At 43.8% G+C, this 15,988-nt stretch overlaps 1 protein-coding gene across 2 annotated transcripts in view; it reads left to right on the top strand.

Annotated features, from left to right (window-relative positions):
- Positions 1-15,988, top strand: part of pi4kab (phosphatidylinositol 4-kinase, catalytic, alpha b) — a 326,669-nt gene that overhangs the window by 109,099 nt on the left and 201,582 nt on the right. For both annotated transcript variants that reach the window (XM_073051867.1, XM_073051866.1), the window contains exons 17-18: positions 1,167-1,270; positions 11,163-11,331. In XM_073051867.1, coding sequence (XP_072907968.1) covers positions 1,167-1,270; positions 11,163-11,331 — 273 coding nt within the window. The remainder of the gene's footprint in view (positions 1-1,166; positions 1,271-11,162; positions 11,332-15,988) is intronic.

The raw sequence follows: 15,988 nt of genomic DNA, 5'->3' as shown, positions 1-15,988 counted from the left end.
TCAATGGATATATTGAAGGCAAAGATTGATAAATTCTTGATTCATCAGGGCATGAAGGGTTATGGGGAGAAGGCAGAAGATTAGGGCTCAAAGGGAAATGGATCAGTCATGATGAAATGGTGGAGCAGACTCAATGGGCCTAATGGCCTAATTTTGCTCCTATATCTTACAACTTTATAAAAGTTGGGAAAATGCCCACTGGTTGGCTGTTTGCCTATCCCACTTCTGATTTAGGAAACTTACCGTAGATGTCGGATTATAAGCCGCTACTTTTTTCCCACATTTTGAACAGCTTTGAACACTGCGGCCTTTACTACGGTGCGGCTAATGCATGATTTTTTTTCATGCCACCAAAAACATTTTGCCTCGTAACAGTAGACCAATAAAATTGATGAGTAGTTCACAGAGGTCCAATGAAATTGTACGATAAATCAAGCGCACTTTCACAATTAAATTATTGTAAATCAGTCATTTGTACTCACCCTCATCAACATGGAAAACACTCGAAGAAAAGCATTGTGCTGCCTTTATGGCAGTTATTTAGTTTATAATATTTTCGCTTAGTAATTCATTTGTTAGTTAAAGTTTGAAGTGTTTTAACTATATTTGTTTTCTGTACTACATCCCGGGATGCTATGATGTCACACCCGGTTTCGCCGCGTCTTGTGGGAAAAATACCGGTTTGCGATAAACGGGAAGGCGGGGGGCAAGCGGCGGAGCCAAAACGCTGCTTTTAAGTTAAAGGCGATCAATAACTTTTCCTGGTAGGCTGCAGTATATATATTTTTTACCAGTCGTTAGGAGATATTGGAATGTTGTTCAGTAAAAAAGTATACGCAACGTATATTTAAAAGTAGCCGCGTTACAGGCACGGTTCGAAAAAAAGCATTTGCAATATGTATTTGTTTATGTTACCATATGGATTTAATTAAAAGTTAAAAAATCCTCACGTGTAATATCTTTCTGTGTAAATATCTCATATTACAACGTGGGACACCTGCGGCCGAAAATCCGGTGCGGCTTGTACAAGTACAAAATTGATTTTATTTCTAAAATTAGAGCCAGCGGCTTTTAATCAGGTGCGCTCTGTAGTGCGAAATCTACGGTAAGTACCAATATATATTTCAGTGTGTTGAGGTGGACTGATCAACTCCTATGTTTTACAGCAATATATTTACCAAGAAGTGTGGAACCTCTTTCAGCAAATCAGTGTGAAAGCCAGTTCTGTTGTTTACTCGGCAACTAAAGACCACAAAGACCATGGCTACAGGTAAGCTCTGAATTCTTGCTGCATTTCATGTGTACAACCTGTTCTTTTTGTCTTTCCATTCGGGTTGATCTATTCATGTTCAAACGAAATCCATGCAAAGAAGCAACATAGCTTATTAGATCCACACAGAATGCCTGCAGAACCCAGCAGGTCAGGCAGCATCACGTCCTGATGAAGGGTCTTGATCAGAAACATTGACTATTTATTCCTTTCCATGGAGGCTGCCTTACCTGCCTTGTTCTTCCAACATTTTTGTGTGTGTGTTTTACTCTGGATTTCCAGCATCTTCACATTCTTTTGTGTTTTTTCGATCTATGAGCCTTTTCGTTTTGTTGAGAACATTTTTGAACCAAGGCCTTTAAAATCACCATTATCTTTCTGAAAAATAATTGGCAAATCCTGTCCTCTGCTCCGCATCTCCATACCTCCCTCCCCTCTGGTGAGTGCTTGTATTCCAAACCACCCCCAACCTTGGAGTATCGTGCCTCCTTGGGGTTGACCACCCTCTCTCACCTGACTGAGACTGCAGGTCAGGTTAGGAGACAACTAGAGAAACTACATCAAGGCAAGGCTGCTGGCCCGGACCGTATCAGCCCCAGGGTACCGAAGGCCTGTGCATGCCAGCTGTCTGGTATTTTGCAGCACCTTTACATTCTGATTCTGAGCCAGGAGAGGTACCGGTACTATGAAAGACTTCCTGCTTGGTTTCTGAATCCAAGAAGGCGCCTCCATCTGGATTTGATGACTACAAGACCAATTGCCCACACATCTCCATGTGATGAAGGCGCAGGAGAGGCTGGTCCTGACTTACCTTGGACCACAGGCAAGATCTTCATTGAACCCTCTACATTTTGCCTACCAACCTCATGTGGGAGTGAATGATGCATTGAGCTCACTCTCACCTGGATGATGGTGGTGGCCTTATGAGAATCACATTCAGTATAATCCAACCACTTCTGAGCGAGAAGTTGCAAAGGATGGGTGTAGACAAATTCACTATCTTCTGGATTACAGAAAATCTTTCCTACCAAATGCAATAAGCATATACAAAAGTTCATCTCTGTGCGACAGGAGAACAATATTCTCTGCTTTATTATTTCGTACATTATTATTGCACATTACTGTACACTGTTACTTATTGTGTATATTACTGTTAATTAAGTCTGCACACTGCTAAGTGTGTTTTTACAAGTAATATTATTACTGAAGGATGTTATTTAGTTCATTGTGTCTTGTAATACTTTCTGGAGCAAACTTTTCAGTTAGTTCAGCTTCCTTCTGGTTCAAAGTTCAAAATACATATATGTCACTATTTTCAGATACAAAGAAACACAATAGCTGCAGATTACAGCCATAGTAGTTCAGAGGAAGTATTTCTAGAAGTTTTGTGAGCTGCTACAAAACATCGCTCTGTGTGTTGCCAGCGCCATCTTGAAGAAGCACTTTCCCTGAGTTGATATATTTACCCAATTTCCTTTTGAAAATTACTCGAATCTGCTTCACCATCTATTGTAATGCAGTCCAGTCATTAAAACAATCCTACTAAGCCTTTTTTGAAACAAAATAGTGCTTTTTTTAATAAGATGTGTGTTGTTCAGGTGAGGTGACAAAATGGTGGTCACCCTATTCCTTGAACAGTACAATCTGAGTTGAAAATGCTGCAGGAAAAATATTCCAAAGTTCAAAGCAAATTTATTATTAAAGTACATATATGTCACCATATACTAACACTGAGATTCATTTTCTTGCGGGCATACTCAATAAATCCAGAATAGAATAATAACCACAATACAATCGATGAAAGACCGAATCGATGGGCTTTCAACCAGTGTGCAAAAGACAACAAACTGTGCAAATACAAAAAGAAAGAAATTGTGAATAAATAAGCAATAAGTATCGATAACATTAATTGAAGAGTCCTTGAAAGTGAGTCCAATTGTTGTGGGAACATTTCAATGAGGGGATAAGTGAAATTGAGTGAAGTTTTCCCCTTTGGTTCAAGAGCGTGATGGTTGAGGTGTAATAACTGTTCCTGAACCAGGTGGTGTGAGTCCTGAGTCTCCTATACCTTCTTCCTGATGGCAGCAGTGAGAAGAGAACATGACCTGGGAGGTGGGGGTCTCTGATGATGGGTGTTGCTTTCCTGTGACAGCGTTTCATGTCGATGTGCTCAATGATGGGGAAAGCTTTATCCCTGATGGACTGGGCTTAAATCTGCTACCTTTTGTAGGACGTTCCAAGTCTGACTGTGGAACAATGGTGATCATAGAACATTACAGCACAGTGCAGGCCCTTTGGCTCATGATGTTGTGCAGACGTCAGACTCTGAGATCAAATCCTCCCACATAGACATTCATTTTCTATCATCCAAGTGCCTATCTAAGGGTTTCTTAAATGCTCCTAATGTATGCCATCACCGCTGATAGCATGTTCAAAGCACCCACCACTCTCTATCGAAAAAAAATGTCTTGACATCTCCCATATACTTTCTTCCAATCCCCTTAAAATTATGCCCCCTCATTAGTTATTTCTGCCCTGGGGAAAAAAAAGTCTAGCTATCTACTTGATCCATGCCTCTTACTGTCTGTACACCTCTGTCAAGGCGCCTCTCATCATCCGTTGCTCCAAAGAGAATAGCCTGAGTTTACACATCCTATCCTCGTAAGGCATGCTCTTTAATCCGAGAAGTATTCTGGTAAATCTTCTTTATACCCTCTCTAAAGCTTCCACATCCTGTAGTGAGGAGATCAGATCTGAGCATGATACTCCAAGTGTGGTCTAAGCAGAGATTTATAGAGCTACAGTATCATCTCACAGCCTTGAATTTAATCCCCACTAATTAAGGCCAACACACCAGAATCAGAATCAGGTTTATTATCACCGGCATGTGTCTTGAAATTTGTTAATTTAGCCTTCTTGTGCCTTTGTAACTCTTAATCTTTTTCCTGCCTATGTTGTTGGTACCAATATGTACTATGACTTCTGGTTGTTCATCCTCCCCCTTTAGAATGCTGTGGACCCAATCAGAGACATCTCTAACCCTGGCACCTGGGAGGTAACATACCATCTCATGTTTCTTTCATGTCCACAAAACGTCCTGTTAGCTCCATTAACTATGGATCCCCTATGACGACTGCACTCCTCTTCTCCCCCACTATTCCCTTCTGAGCCACAAAGCCTGATTACAATGCCAAATACCCAGTCGCTACGGCTATCCCCTAGTACATTGTTCTTCCTCCCCCCCCCCCCCCCCAATAAGTCTCTAAAATGGTATAAACTTTTGTGGCAACTTTGTGGGATTTACAAAGATCCCGACGACACTGGGGTGCTTGTCTTTTGCACTGGTTGAGTCGGTCATTTAGTGCTGGTTTGTTCGAGGGGTATGAGGGATGATGTTAGTGACCCTTCAAGGACTACTTGAAATCCAGAGCTAAAAGTTGCTGAAAGACCATCATTAAGGACCCCTATCACCCAGGTTATGTCTTGTTTTAATTGCTACTGTCAGGAAGGAGGTACAGAAGCCTGAAGACCCGCACTCAATGATCCAGGAACAACTTCTTCCCCTCTGTTATATGATTTCTGAATGGACATTGAACCCATGAATACTACCTTACTACTTTTTTCTGCACTGCTTATTTAATTTAACTGTTATATGTATATATAGTTACTGTAATTCACATTTTTTTCTCTATTCTGTATTGCGTTGTACTGCTGCCTCAAAGACAGCAAATTTCACAATATCTGCTGGTGATATTAAACCTGATTCTGAATTCCAAGTCACGAAAATACATTTTAATCTTTTATTACCAACCAACAATAAAATCCTTCAAATCTTCCGTAATTCACATGAAAGTAATTGGATCAAATTCAAACAAAGACGAGTGAGGCCCATGAGGCGGCGCAGCACAGCAGCAGCGGCCTTTCAGACTTGGTGTTACTTTAATTTAATTTTCTAATCTAAGTTTGATACACAATTTTCGATTAGGGCACATGGATAACAGAGCAGCTATCTACCATCACCAGGTATTACTACAGTACAGAGATCGCCCAAAAACAAACCTCCACAAAGATCTGCTGGCTGAATTACACGGCCTTGGCTTGCTGAGGGGAATGGGCCTACATTCCTCGGACTCGCCTGATGCTGGTAGCCAGAGATGGAGACGTCGTAAGAGATGTGCGAGGAAGCGGAAGCGAGACAAGCGGGCAGGGGTCCGTGCCAGGCAAACAGCAAACCCTAGCCGGCTGGCTCTCCCGTCCATTCTGCTCTCCAATGTCTGCTCCCTGGACAATAAAATGGACTACATCCGACTCCAACGTAATACTCGGCGGGAGTACAGAGTTTGCTCCGCGTTTGTCTTCACAGAGACATGGCTCACTGATAGGGTTTTGGATGCCACCATTCAACTGGAAGGGCTCACCTTGTTTCGTGCAGACAAGGATGCAGCTCTCTCCGGTAAGACTCGCGGTGGCGGTGGTGTGTGTATTTACATCACTATGGAATGGTGTAATAACTCTGTGCTGGTTTCCAGACACTGCTCATCACTAGTGGAGTTTGTGGCTGTTAGATGCAGACCATTTTATTTGCCACGGGAATTCACCTCTGTCTTTATATTCAGTGTCTACATTCCCCCCAGCGCTAATGCTAAGGAGGCGCTCTGTGACCTGTACGGGGCTATTAGTGAACTGCAGAACACACACCCTGATGGACTGTTTATTGTCGCCGGTGATTTTAACCACGCGAACCTTAAGTCACTGCTTCACAAATTCCATCAGCATTGTGGACTTTGCAATGAGGGGGGAAAACGTGTTGGACCTGGTTTACACAGACATCCCCGACGCATACCGGGCAGAGCCCTGCCCCCACCTTGGTTACTCAGATCACATCTCTGTTATGCTAATCCCAGCATACAGACTGCTCGTCAGGCGCTCCAGACCAGTTCAGAAGCAGGTGAAAACCTGGCCAGCAGGAGCCATCTCTGCTCTTCAGGACTGCTTTGAGAACACTAACTGGCACATGTTCAGGGAGGCTACAACCGATGGCGACTCTACCAGCTTAGAGGAGTACACAGCATCAGTGACCAGTTACATCAGCAAGTGCATTGATGATGTTACTCTGTCCAAGACCATCACTATACGTGCCAACCAGAAGCCATGGATGACCGCGGAGGTGCGTGCACTGCTGAAGACCCACGACTCTGCCTTCAGAGCAGGTGACAAGGCAGCCCTAACAATAGCAAGGGCCAAACTGTCCCGAGTCATCAGAGGGGCAAAGCGTGCACATGCCCAGCTAATCCACAGCCACTTCCAGGACAGCGGCGACACGCGGCGCATGTGGAAGGGCATCTAGGACATCACCAATTACAAGATAACATCACCTGACTCTGTAGGTGATGCCTCCCTCCCAAATGCGCTGAATAACTTCTACGCCCACTGTGAGGCGGAAAATGACGTGGCGGCGAGGAAGTCCACCCCTCCTACAAATGACCAGGTGCTGTGTCTCACTGTGGCTGATGTGAGAAGAACCCTGTGCAGGGTCAACCCACGGAAGGCTGCTGGACCAGACAACATCCCTGGTAGAGTGCTCAGAGGATGTGCAGACCAGCTAGCAGATGTTCTCACTGACATCTTCAACATCTCCCTGAGCAGTGCCACCATTCCAACGTGCTTCAAGGCCACCACCATCGACTCCGTGCCAAAGAAGTCTTCAGTGTCCTGCCTAAATGACTACTGTCCCGTTGCACTTACATCCATTATCATGAAGTGTTTCAAGAGGCTCATCATGAGGCATATCAAGACCCTGCTGCCCCCCTCACTGGACCCCCTGCAGTTTGTGTACCGTCCCAACCGCTCAACAGATGACGCCATTGCCATCACCTGGCCTTAACCCACCTGGACAAAAAAGACACATACGTTCGGATGCTGTTCATAGACTTCAGTTCAGCATTCAACACCATCATCCCTCAGAAACTGATTGGAAAGCTGAGCCTACTGGGCCTGAACACTTCCCTCTGCAACTGGATCCTAGACTTCCTGACTGGGAGACCTCAGTCAGTCCGGATCAGGAGCAGCATCTCCAACACCATCACACTGAGCACGGGGGCTCCCCAGGGTTGCGTGCTCTGTCCACTGCTGTTCACTCTGCTGACCCATGACTGTGCTGCAACACACAGCTCGAACCACATCATCAAGTTCACCGATGACACAACTGTGGTGGGTCTCATCAGCAAGAACGAGTCAGCTTACAGAGAGGAGGTGCAGCAGCTAATGAACTGGTGCAGAGCCAACAACCTGTCTCTGAATGTGAACAAAACAAAAGAGATGGTTGTTGACTTCAGGAGGGCAAGGAGCGACCCTTCCCGCTGAACATTGATGGCTCCTCGGTAGAGATCATTAAGAGCACCAAATTTCTTGGTGTTCACCAGGCAGAGAATCTCCCCTGTCCCTCAACACTAGCTCCATAGTAAAGAAAGACCAGCAGCGTCTCTACTTTCTGCGAAGGCTGAGGAAAGTCCATCTCCCACCCCCCCATCATCGTCACATTCTACAGGGATTGTATTGAGAGCATCCTGAGCAGCTGCATCACTGCCTGGTTCGGAAATTGCACCATCTCTGATCGCAAGACGCTGCAGCGGATAGTGAGGTCAGCTGAGAAGATCATCAGGGTCTCTCTTCCCGCCATCACAGACATTTACACTACACGCTGCAACCGCAAAGGAAACAGCATTATGAAGGACCCCATGCACCCCTCATACAATCTCTTCTCCCTCCTGCCGTCTGGGAAAAGGCACCGAAGCATTCGGGCTCTCACGACCAGACTATGTAACAGTTTCCACGAGGAAATCTGCAGATGCTGGAAATTCAAAGAACACACACAAAATGCTGGTGGAACACAGCAGGCCAGGCAGCATTTATAAGGAGAAGCACTGTCGATCCATGACCTCCTCTACTGTCAAAATGAATCCAAACTCAGGTTGGAGAAACAACACCTTATTTACCGGCTGGATAGCCTCCAATGTGATGGCATGAACATTGACTTCTCTAACTTCCGTTAATGCCCCTCCTCCCCTTCTTACCCCATCCCTGACATATTTAGTTGTTTTTTTTTCTCTCTCTCCCTCTCTGCCCATCACTCTGCCTGTTCCCCATCTCCCTCTGGTGCTTCCCCCCCCCCCCCCCTTCTTTCTCCCGAGGCCTCCTGTCCCATGATCTTTTCCCTTCTCCAGCTCTGTATCACTTTCGCCAATCACCTTTCCAGCTCTTAGCTTCATCCCACCCCCTCTGGTCTTCTCCTATCATTTCGCATTTCCCCCTCCCCACACTACTTTCAAATCTCTTACTATCTTTCCTTTCGGTTAGTCCTGACGAAGGGTCTTTGCCCGAAACGTCGACAGTGCTTCTCCTTATAGTTGCTGCCTGGCCTGCTGTGTTCCACCAGCATTTTGTGTGGGTTATGTAACAGTTTTGTCCCCAATCTATCAGACTCCTCAATACCTAGAGCCTGGACTGACACCTTGCCCTACTGTCCTGTTTATTATTTATTGTAATGCTTGCACTGTTTTTGTGCACTTTACACAGTCCTGTGTAGGTCTGTAGTCTAGTGTAGTTTTCTCTGTTTTTTTTTAATGTAGTTCAGTCTAGTTTTTGTACTGTGTCATATAACACCATGGTCCTGAAAAACGTTGTATCGTTTTTCCTATGTACTGTACCAGCAGTTATGGTTGAAGTTACAATAAAAGTGACTTGACTTGACTCAGAACCATAGAACATTACAGCACAGAAACAGGCCTTTTGGCCCTTTTTGGCTGTGCCGAACCATTTTTCTGCCTAGTCCCACTGACCTGCACCTGGGCCATATCCCTCCAAACCCCTCTCATCCATATACCTGTCCAAGTTTTTCTTAAATGTCAAAAGTGAGCCTGCATTCACCACTTCATTTGGTGACTTGACTTGATCAAAGAGAAATATGCACTCTCTATTCACCCTGTCTATATAGGTGACTATGTTTGTTTATTTTAACCACCATGCAATGCTGCACGCTGCTCGCTAACCACTGCCCAAGCCTACATGATAAATTACCTTATCCCAGAGTAAGGATGCACAATGCAAATACAATACAGATAGACAGTAAGTGGATATATTGCTGCTACAACTGGCAGTGTGATTCATGGATTGTTAAATCACCCCATTTTGTTGCTCTGTTCGAGACTGGGCTTGAATAAACACTTGTTTTGGTGTTCTTGCCAACATGACCTCAGACTGAGTACAGAAACCACAAGTATCAATAGATGTAATAACCCCTCCTCACAGGGACTTGTTAATACAGTGCAATCATGGTGGTAGCAGTTTTGGACCCCTTACCTAAAAAGGAGGGTTCAAAGGAGGTTTGTGGAAATCATTGCGGGATTGAAAGGCTTGTCATTTGAGGAGCATTCGATGGCTGTGGGCCTGTACTCACTGGAATTCAGATGAATGAGAGGTGACCTAATTGAAACCTGTCGAATATTGAATGGCCTCAAGAGAGTGGATGTGAAGAGGATGTTTCCTATGGTGGGGGAGTCTAAGATGAGAGAACACTGCTTCAGAATAGAGGGGTGTCATTTTAAAACAGAGATGAGGAAGAATTCCTTTTGCCAGAGAGTGGTGAATCTGTGGAATTCCTTGCCACAGGTGGCTGTGGAGAGTGTATTTAGGGGAGAGGTTGATAGAATCTTGATTAGTCAGGGCATGAAGGAATATGGGGAGAAGCCAGGAGATTGGGGCTGAGAGGGGAATGGATCAGCCATGCTGAAATGACGGAGCAGACTTGATGAGCCAAATGGCCCAATTCTGCTCCTTTATATTTTATTTCAGCATCAAGTAGCCCCCCCAACTGAGTTGGTGATTCAATGCAACATTTATGAGAAGTTTGGATAAGTACATGGACTGGAGGGGTATGAGGTCTATGCCCCAGGCAGGTCAATGGGACAAGGAGGACTAATATTTCGGTATGGACTAGATGGGCTGGAGGGCTTGTTTCTGTGCTATGGTACTCTGTGACTAATTTCATCCTAGTGGTGGCCTGCTGACACCATGTATGATGGCATTCCAATTCAGATTATGAAGGGTGAATACAAACAAAGGTGATGGGGTGGAGATACATCTCTACCAAAGGAGGTGTAAGACATTTCTTCCTTTCGCTAGCCTGGTCACCCTCATGCAAGGTGTAGCACCTGCTTTAGCCTCCCTCCACTGATGAGGGTCACGTGAAGCCATGGGAGCGGATGGTGGATGGTCATATGAGCAGCTGGTGAATATCACAAGTCCTGGTTATGTGACCACTGACTTTAGGCAGACAGTCTCTGAAGAGTATTGATAATGGCTGAGGTCACCCGTCTTATAAAGACACTGCCTAGAAGGCAATAGCAAACCACTTCTGTACAAAAAAATGCCAAGAACAAATTAAAGATAGACGGAAGACCATGATCACACACGTCATATGACGTGGCACCATAATGATGATGATAAATACAAGCAGACTTTTTCGTCTGAGGTCGGGCAAGACTAGAACTAGAGATCATAGGTTTACGGTGAAAGGGGAATCTGACGGAGAGCTTCTTCATTCAGAGGGTGGAACGAACTGCCTGTGGAAGTGGTAGATACAAGAAACATTTAAGTGAAGTTTGGCTAGCTACATTGATGGGAGTGGTTTGGAGGGCTATGGTCCAATTGCAGGTTGATGAGACCAGGCAGATCAGTAATGCCTGTGAAACTGGGACACCACCTCTCCCAAGATGTCTAACTCATTGACCAATACATAACTTATTATAAGAGGCAATTGCATGTAGATAATAACTGGATATAATAGGACTGTGAGATTATTTGAATATATCTTGTCCTTGTCTCTCTGTGTCAGGCACTGCTCCCTAGCAGTTATCAATGCCCTCGCCAACATAGCAGCCAACCTGCAGGGGGAGCAATTGGTGGATGAACTCCTTGTTAACTTGCTCGAGCTGTTTGTGCAGCTGGGTTTGGAAGGGAAGAGGGCCAGCGAACGAGCGAGTGAGAAAGGTCCTGCATTAAAGGTAAGCACCAGGTGGCATCACTAGCAAAACTAGTATAAATCAGTCTTATCCTGGCGTTTTGCCCCTTCCTTTCCAGTTCTGACAAAGGGACTTGGCCCGAAACGTCTACTGTTTGTTCAGTTCTGTTAACCATTCATCAACAGAACTAGGTGAAGAAACTCACCATGTAATTCCTAATTAATTGAAGCTTGTACTTTATTGTCTCTGCACAGGCAACAATGTAACTACATTGACATGAGGCGAACAACTCAGAACATGAATTCTACTGTTCCCTTTGTACCAATGCTCTCTAAGACCACTTTTCCACTTTACAACACTGAAATAGGGGATCTCTTCCATTGGCCAAGTGATCGTTCCTTTCATCTCCCAGTTCCTGGTTCTTCTTTGCGATGGTGAATCTCCAGAATTGTTGCAATTTTGTTTTTGAAGCCTCTGCTTTTATACGAGTTCCTTACCTGTTCAAACGTTCTATTTCAGTTTTATTGGCTATCTGACCTATAACTCCTTCTTATTGGCTCTGGTATAAGCTAGCATCCAATTATTGCCCTCTTTTGCAAGTGAAACTGGTAATTTATGGCTCTTTGTTCTAAATCAGTTACTAAACCAGTAACCTGCTCAAATCTTCCCCGACCGTTAATCATTTACCTGTATGTATTATCTAACCAAAGAATACCTCACAAATAACTTCTTATTTGGAAATCATCTCTAGTCTAGCATGTCCAGCATTGTGTCTATTTAAAACACTGATCCAGCAGAGCAAAACCAGTTCACAAAATGGGGGATACAAAGTAGCTTCACAAAATGGCAACCTCCATTCATTCATTCAACCTCATGGAAAGAACAAAGACAATTGATTTGTCTGCTTCCACTGTCCTTGACCCATTCGAGTTTGCTGTTTTCTATCATATTTCAATTCCTCCATGGCCTACACTTTTGTGGGTGCTGCTTAACCTGCTGAGTTCTAGCATTTTGTATGTGTCACTCTGGTGAATTTGTTTATTATTGCATAGACTTTACCTTCCTGGCTTCAATATGGCAGAGGTTTCCCTGCAATTCATCTCTGTGTCACAATGTACTCTGTTCCTTGTAAATAAATCATGTTATTTCACTAACACTGCTAAATGTTGCCCAGTATTTGTTTCATCGAACAAATTCCAATTTCAAATGGATTATTTGTTGCTATTTTTGATTTAGATCCTGATTTTTTCATTCATATCAGTTGTTAAAAGCGTTTACTCAAAGCAATCATAATTTACACCCTCACACACACAAGAAAATGTGCAGATGCTGGAAATCCAATCCAGGAGTCCTGATGAAGGGTCCTGGCCTGAAATGTCAGTTGTACTGCTTTCCATAGATGCTGCCTGGCCTGCTGAGGTCCTCCAGCATTTTGTGTGTGTTGCTTTGGACATCCCCCATGTTCTCCAGTTTTCTTTCATGTTCCAAACATGTACTGTGGGCATGCTATGTTGGGAAAAGCATGGCGACACCTGTAAACCTCCCCCCAGCACATACTCAGGCTGTGTTGATTGTTGACACAAATAACGCATTTCACTCCATGTTTTGATAGACGTGACAAATTAAGCTGATCTTTTTCTTTAAAATTGGTCCCAAGCTCTTGAATTTCTTCTTTAAACCTCTAAGTCTCTCCATCTTACTAACCCATAGTAACCCATGTATCTTTGGAATGTGGAAGGAAACAGGGGCATCCCTATCACTGGTACTCTATAGGTTTGAAGCAATAAAGGTAATAGGTTTAAAACAGTAGAAAAAGCCTACTTGCATTTATCCTTTCTAAACCCCTCATATGGAGTGGCAGGGTGGAGATATGTCTCTACCAAAGGAGGTGTAAGGCGCTAGCCCTCTGCTAGCCTGCAGGTCACCCTTGGGCAAGGACGGGAGAAGACACCAGAATAAAAAGGTGGAGTTGGGGAAGGTAATAGATGAAGCCAGGTGAGTTGGAAAGGTTGAGGGCTGGAGAGGAAAGAATTCTAATAGGGGAGGAGAGTGCCCCATAGGAAAAAGGGAAAGAAAGGTCCGTAGTCTTCTGCTGCTGTAGCCCATCCACTTCAAGGTTCTACATGTGTGTTCAAAGATGATCTTCTGCACAATACTGTTGTAACGCGTGGTTTTGAGTTACTTTTGTCTTCCTGTCAGCTTGAACCGGTCTGACCATTCTCCTCTGACCCCACTCATTAGTAAGGTGTTTTCTCCCACTGAACTGCTACTCACTGGATATATCTTTTTTCACACCATTCTCTGTAAACTGTAGAGATAGTTATGTGTAAAAATTCCAAAAGATCAGCTGTTTCTGAGATCTCAAACCACAAGGTCTGCTACCAACAATCATTCCACGGTCAAAGTCACTTCCCCATTCTGAAGTTTGGTCCGAACAGCAACGGAACCTCTTGACTACGTCTGCATGCTTCGATGTGTTGAGTTGCTGCCGCATGATTAGTTGAATAGATGTTTGCATTAACAAGCAGATGTTCAGGTGTACCTAATAAAGTGGCCACCAAGGGTATATTTCTGTTGCTGATTTCTTCAGATCAAAGCTATCTTTGGTACTGATTTTTTTTTAAACCTGTAACTAGGTTTTACAATTTTATGGTACTGTGCACATACTATCTTAGGCACATAAATACAGTGGCATGCAAAAGGTTGGGCACCCCTGGTCAAAATTTCTGTTACTGTGAATAGTTAAGTGAGTAGAAGATGACCTGATCTGCAAAAGTCATAAAGTTAAAGATGAAACATTCTTTTCATTTTAAGCAAGATTAGTGTATTATTTTTATTTTGTACAATTTTAGAGTGAAAAAAAGGAAAGGAACACCATGCAAAAGTTCAGGCACCCCAAGAGATTTGAGTTCTCAGGTAACTTTTACCAAGGTCTCAGACCTTAATTAGCTTGTTAGGGCTATGGCTTGTCAACAGTCATCGTTAGGAAAGGCCAGGTGATGCAAATTTTAAAGCTTTATAAATACCCTGACTCCTCAAACCTTGTCCCAACAATCAGCACTCATGGGCTCCTCTAAGCGGCTGCCTAGCACTCTGAAAATTTAAATAAATGATGCCCACAAAGCAGGAGAAGACTATAAGAAGATAGCAAAGCGTTTTCAGGTAGCCGTTTCCTCAGTTCGTAATGTAATTAAGAAATGGCAGTTAACAGGAACGGGGGAGGTCAAGTTGAGGTCTGGAAGACCAAGAAAACTTTCCGAGAGAACTGCTCATAGGATTGCTAGAAAGGCAAATCAAAACCCCTGTTTGACTGCAAAAGACCTTCAGGAAGATTTAGCAGACTCTGGAGTGGTGGTGCACTGTTCTACTGAAATATGACCTTCATAGAAGAGTCATCAGAAGAAAACCTTTCCTGTGTCCTGACCACAAAATTCAGCATTAGAAGTTTGCAAAGGAACATCTAAACAAGCCTGATGCATTTTGGAAACAAGTCCTGTGGACTGATGAAGTTAAAATAGAACTTTTTAGCCACAATGAGCAAAGGTTTGTTTGGAGAAAAAAGGGTGCAGAATTTCATGAAAAGAACACCTCTCCCAACTGTTAAGCACGGGGGTTGATCGATCATGTTGATCTTGTGTTGATGTTGATCATGGGGCTTGTGTTGCAGCCAGTGGCACAGGGAACATTTCACTGGCAGAGGGAAGAATGAATTCTGTTAAATACCTGCAAATTCTGGAAGCAAACATCACACCGTCTGTAAAAAAAAAAGCTGAAGATTGAAAGAGGATGGCTTCTACAACAGGATAATGATCCTAAACACACCTCAAAATCCACAATGGACTATGTCAAGAGGTGCAAGCTGAAGGTTTTGCCATGGCCCTCACAGTCCCCCAACCTAAACATCATTGAAAATCTGTGGATAGACCTCAAAAGAGCAGTGCATGCAAGACGGCCCGAGAATCTCACAGAACCAGAAGCCTTTTGCAAGGAAGAATGGGCGAAAATCCCCCAAACAAGAATTGTAAGACTCTTAGCTGGCTACACAAAGTGTTTATAAGCTGTGATACTTGCCAAATGGGGTGTTACTAAGTACTGACCATGCAGGGTGCCCAAACTTTTGCTTCGGGCCCTTTTCCTTTTTTGTTATTTTGAAACTGTAAAAGATGGAAATAAAAAAGTAATCTTGCTTAAAATGTTAAAGAATTGTGTCATCTTTAACTTTATGCCTTTTGGAAATCAGGTCATCCTTTACTCGCTTAGCTATTCACTGTAACAGAAATTTTGGCCAGGGGTGCCCAAACTTTTGTATGCCTCTGTATGGCAGTATGGCAGTACAGTACATACATAAAATTACCACAGTACTGTAAAAGTCTTAGGGACATCTGGCGAAGGTGGAGCTCAGTGGGTGGGGATTGGCGTGGGTGCAGACACCAGGCATGGTCATTTGATTCCACACAGGTGCCTTAGACATTTGTACAGTTTATCCCAACTATTGGCTGAATTATAGAAACATAGAAAACCTATAGCTCACTACAGGCCCTTTGGCCTACAAAGCTGTGCCGAACATGTCCCAACCTTAGAACTACCCAGGCTTTCTGCATTTTCTTTCTGTGACCAAGCAAATTTCCACCAGGCGTGCCATTTTCCTCTGGTGTCAGAGGACATGGGGCATATCGTGAATGACCACTGAAAGATCAAA

This window comes from Hemitrygon akajei, chromosome 7 (genome assembly GCF_048418815.1).
Source record: "Hemitrygon akajei chromosome 7, sHemAka1.3, whole genome shotgun sequence".
NCBI lineage: Eukaryota > Metazoa > Chordata > Chondrichthyes > Myliobatiformes > Dasyatidae > Hemitrygon > Hemitrygon akajei.
Note: the sequence above shows the minus strand (reverse complement) of the source record. Positions and strands in the feature narration are given on the sequence as shown.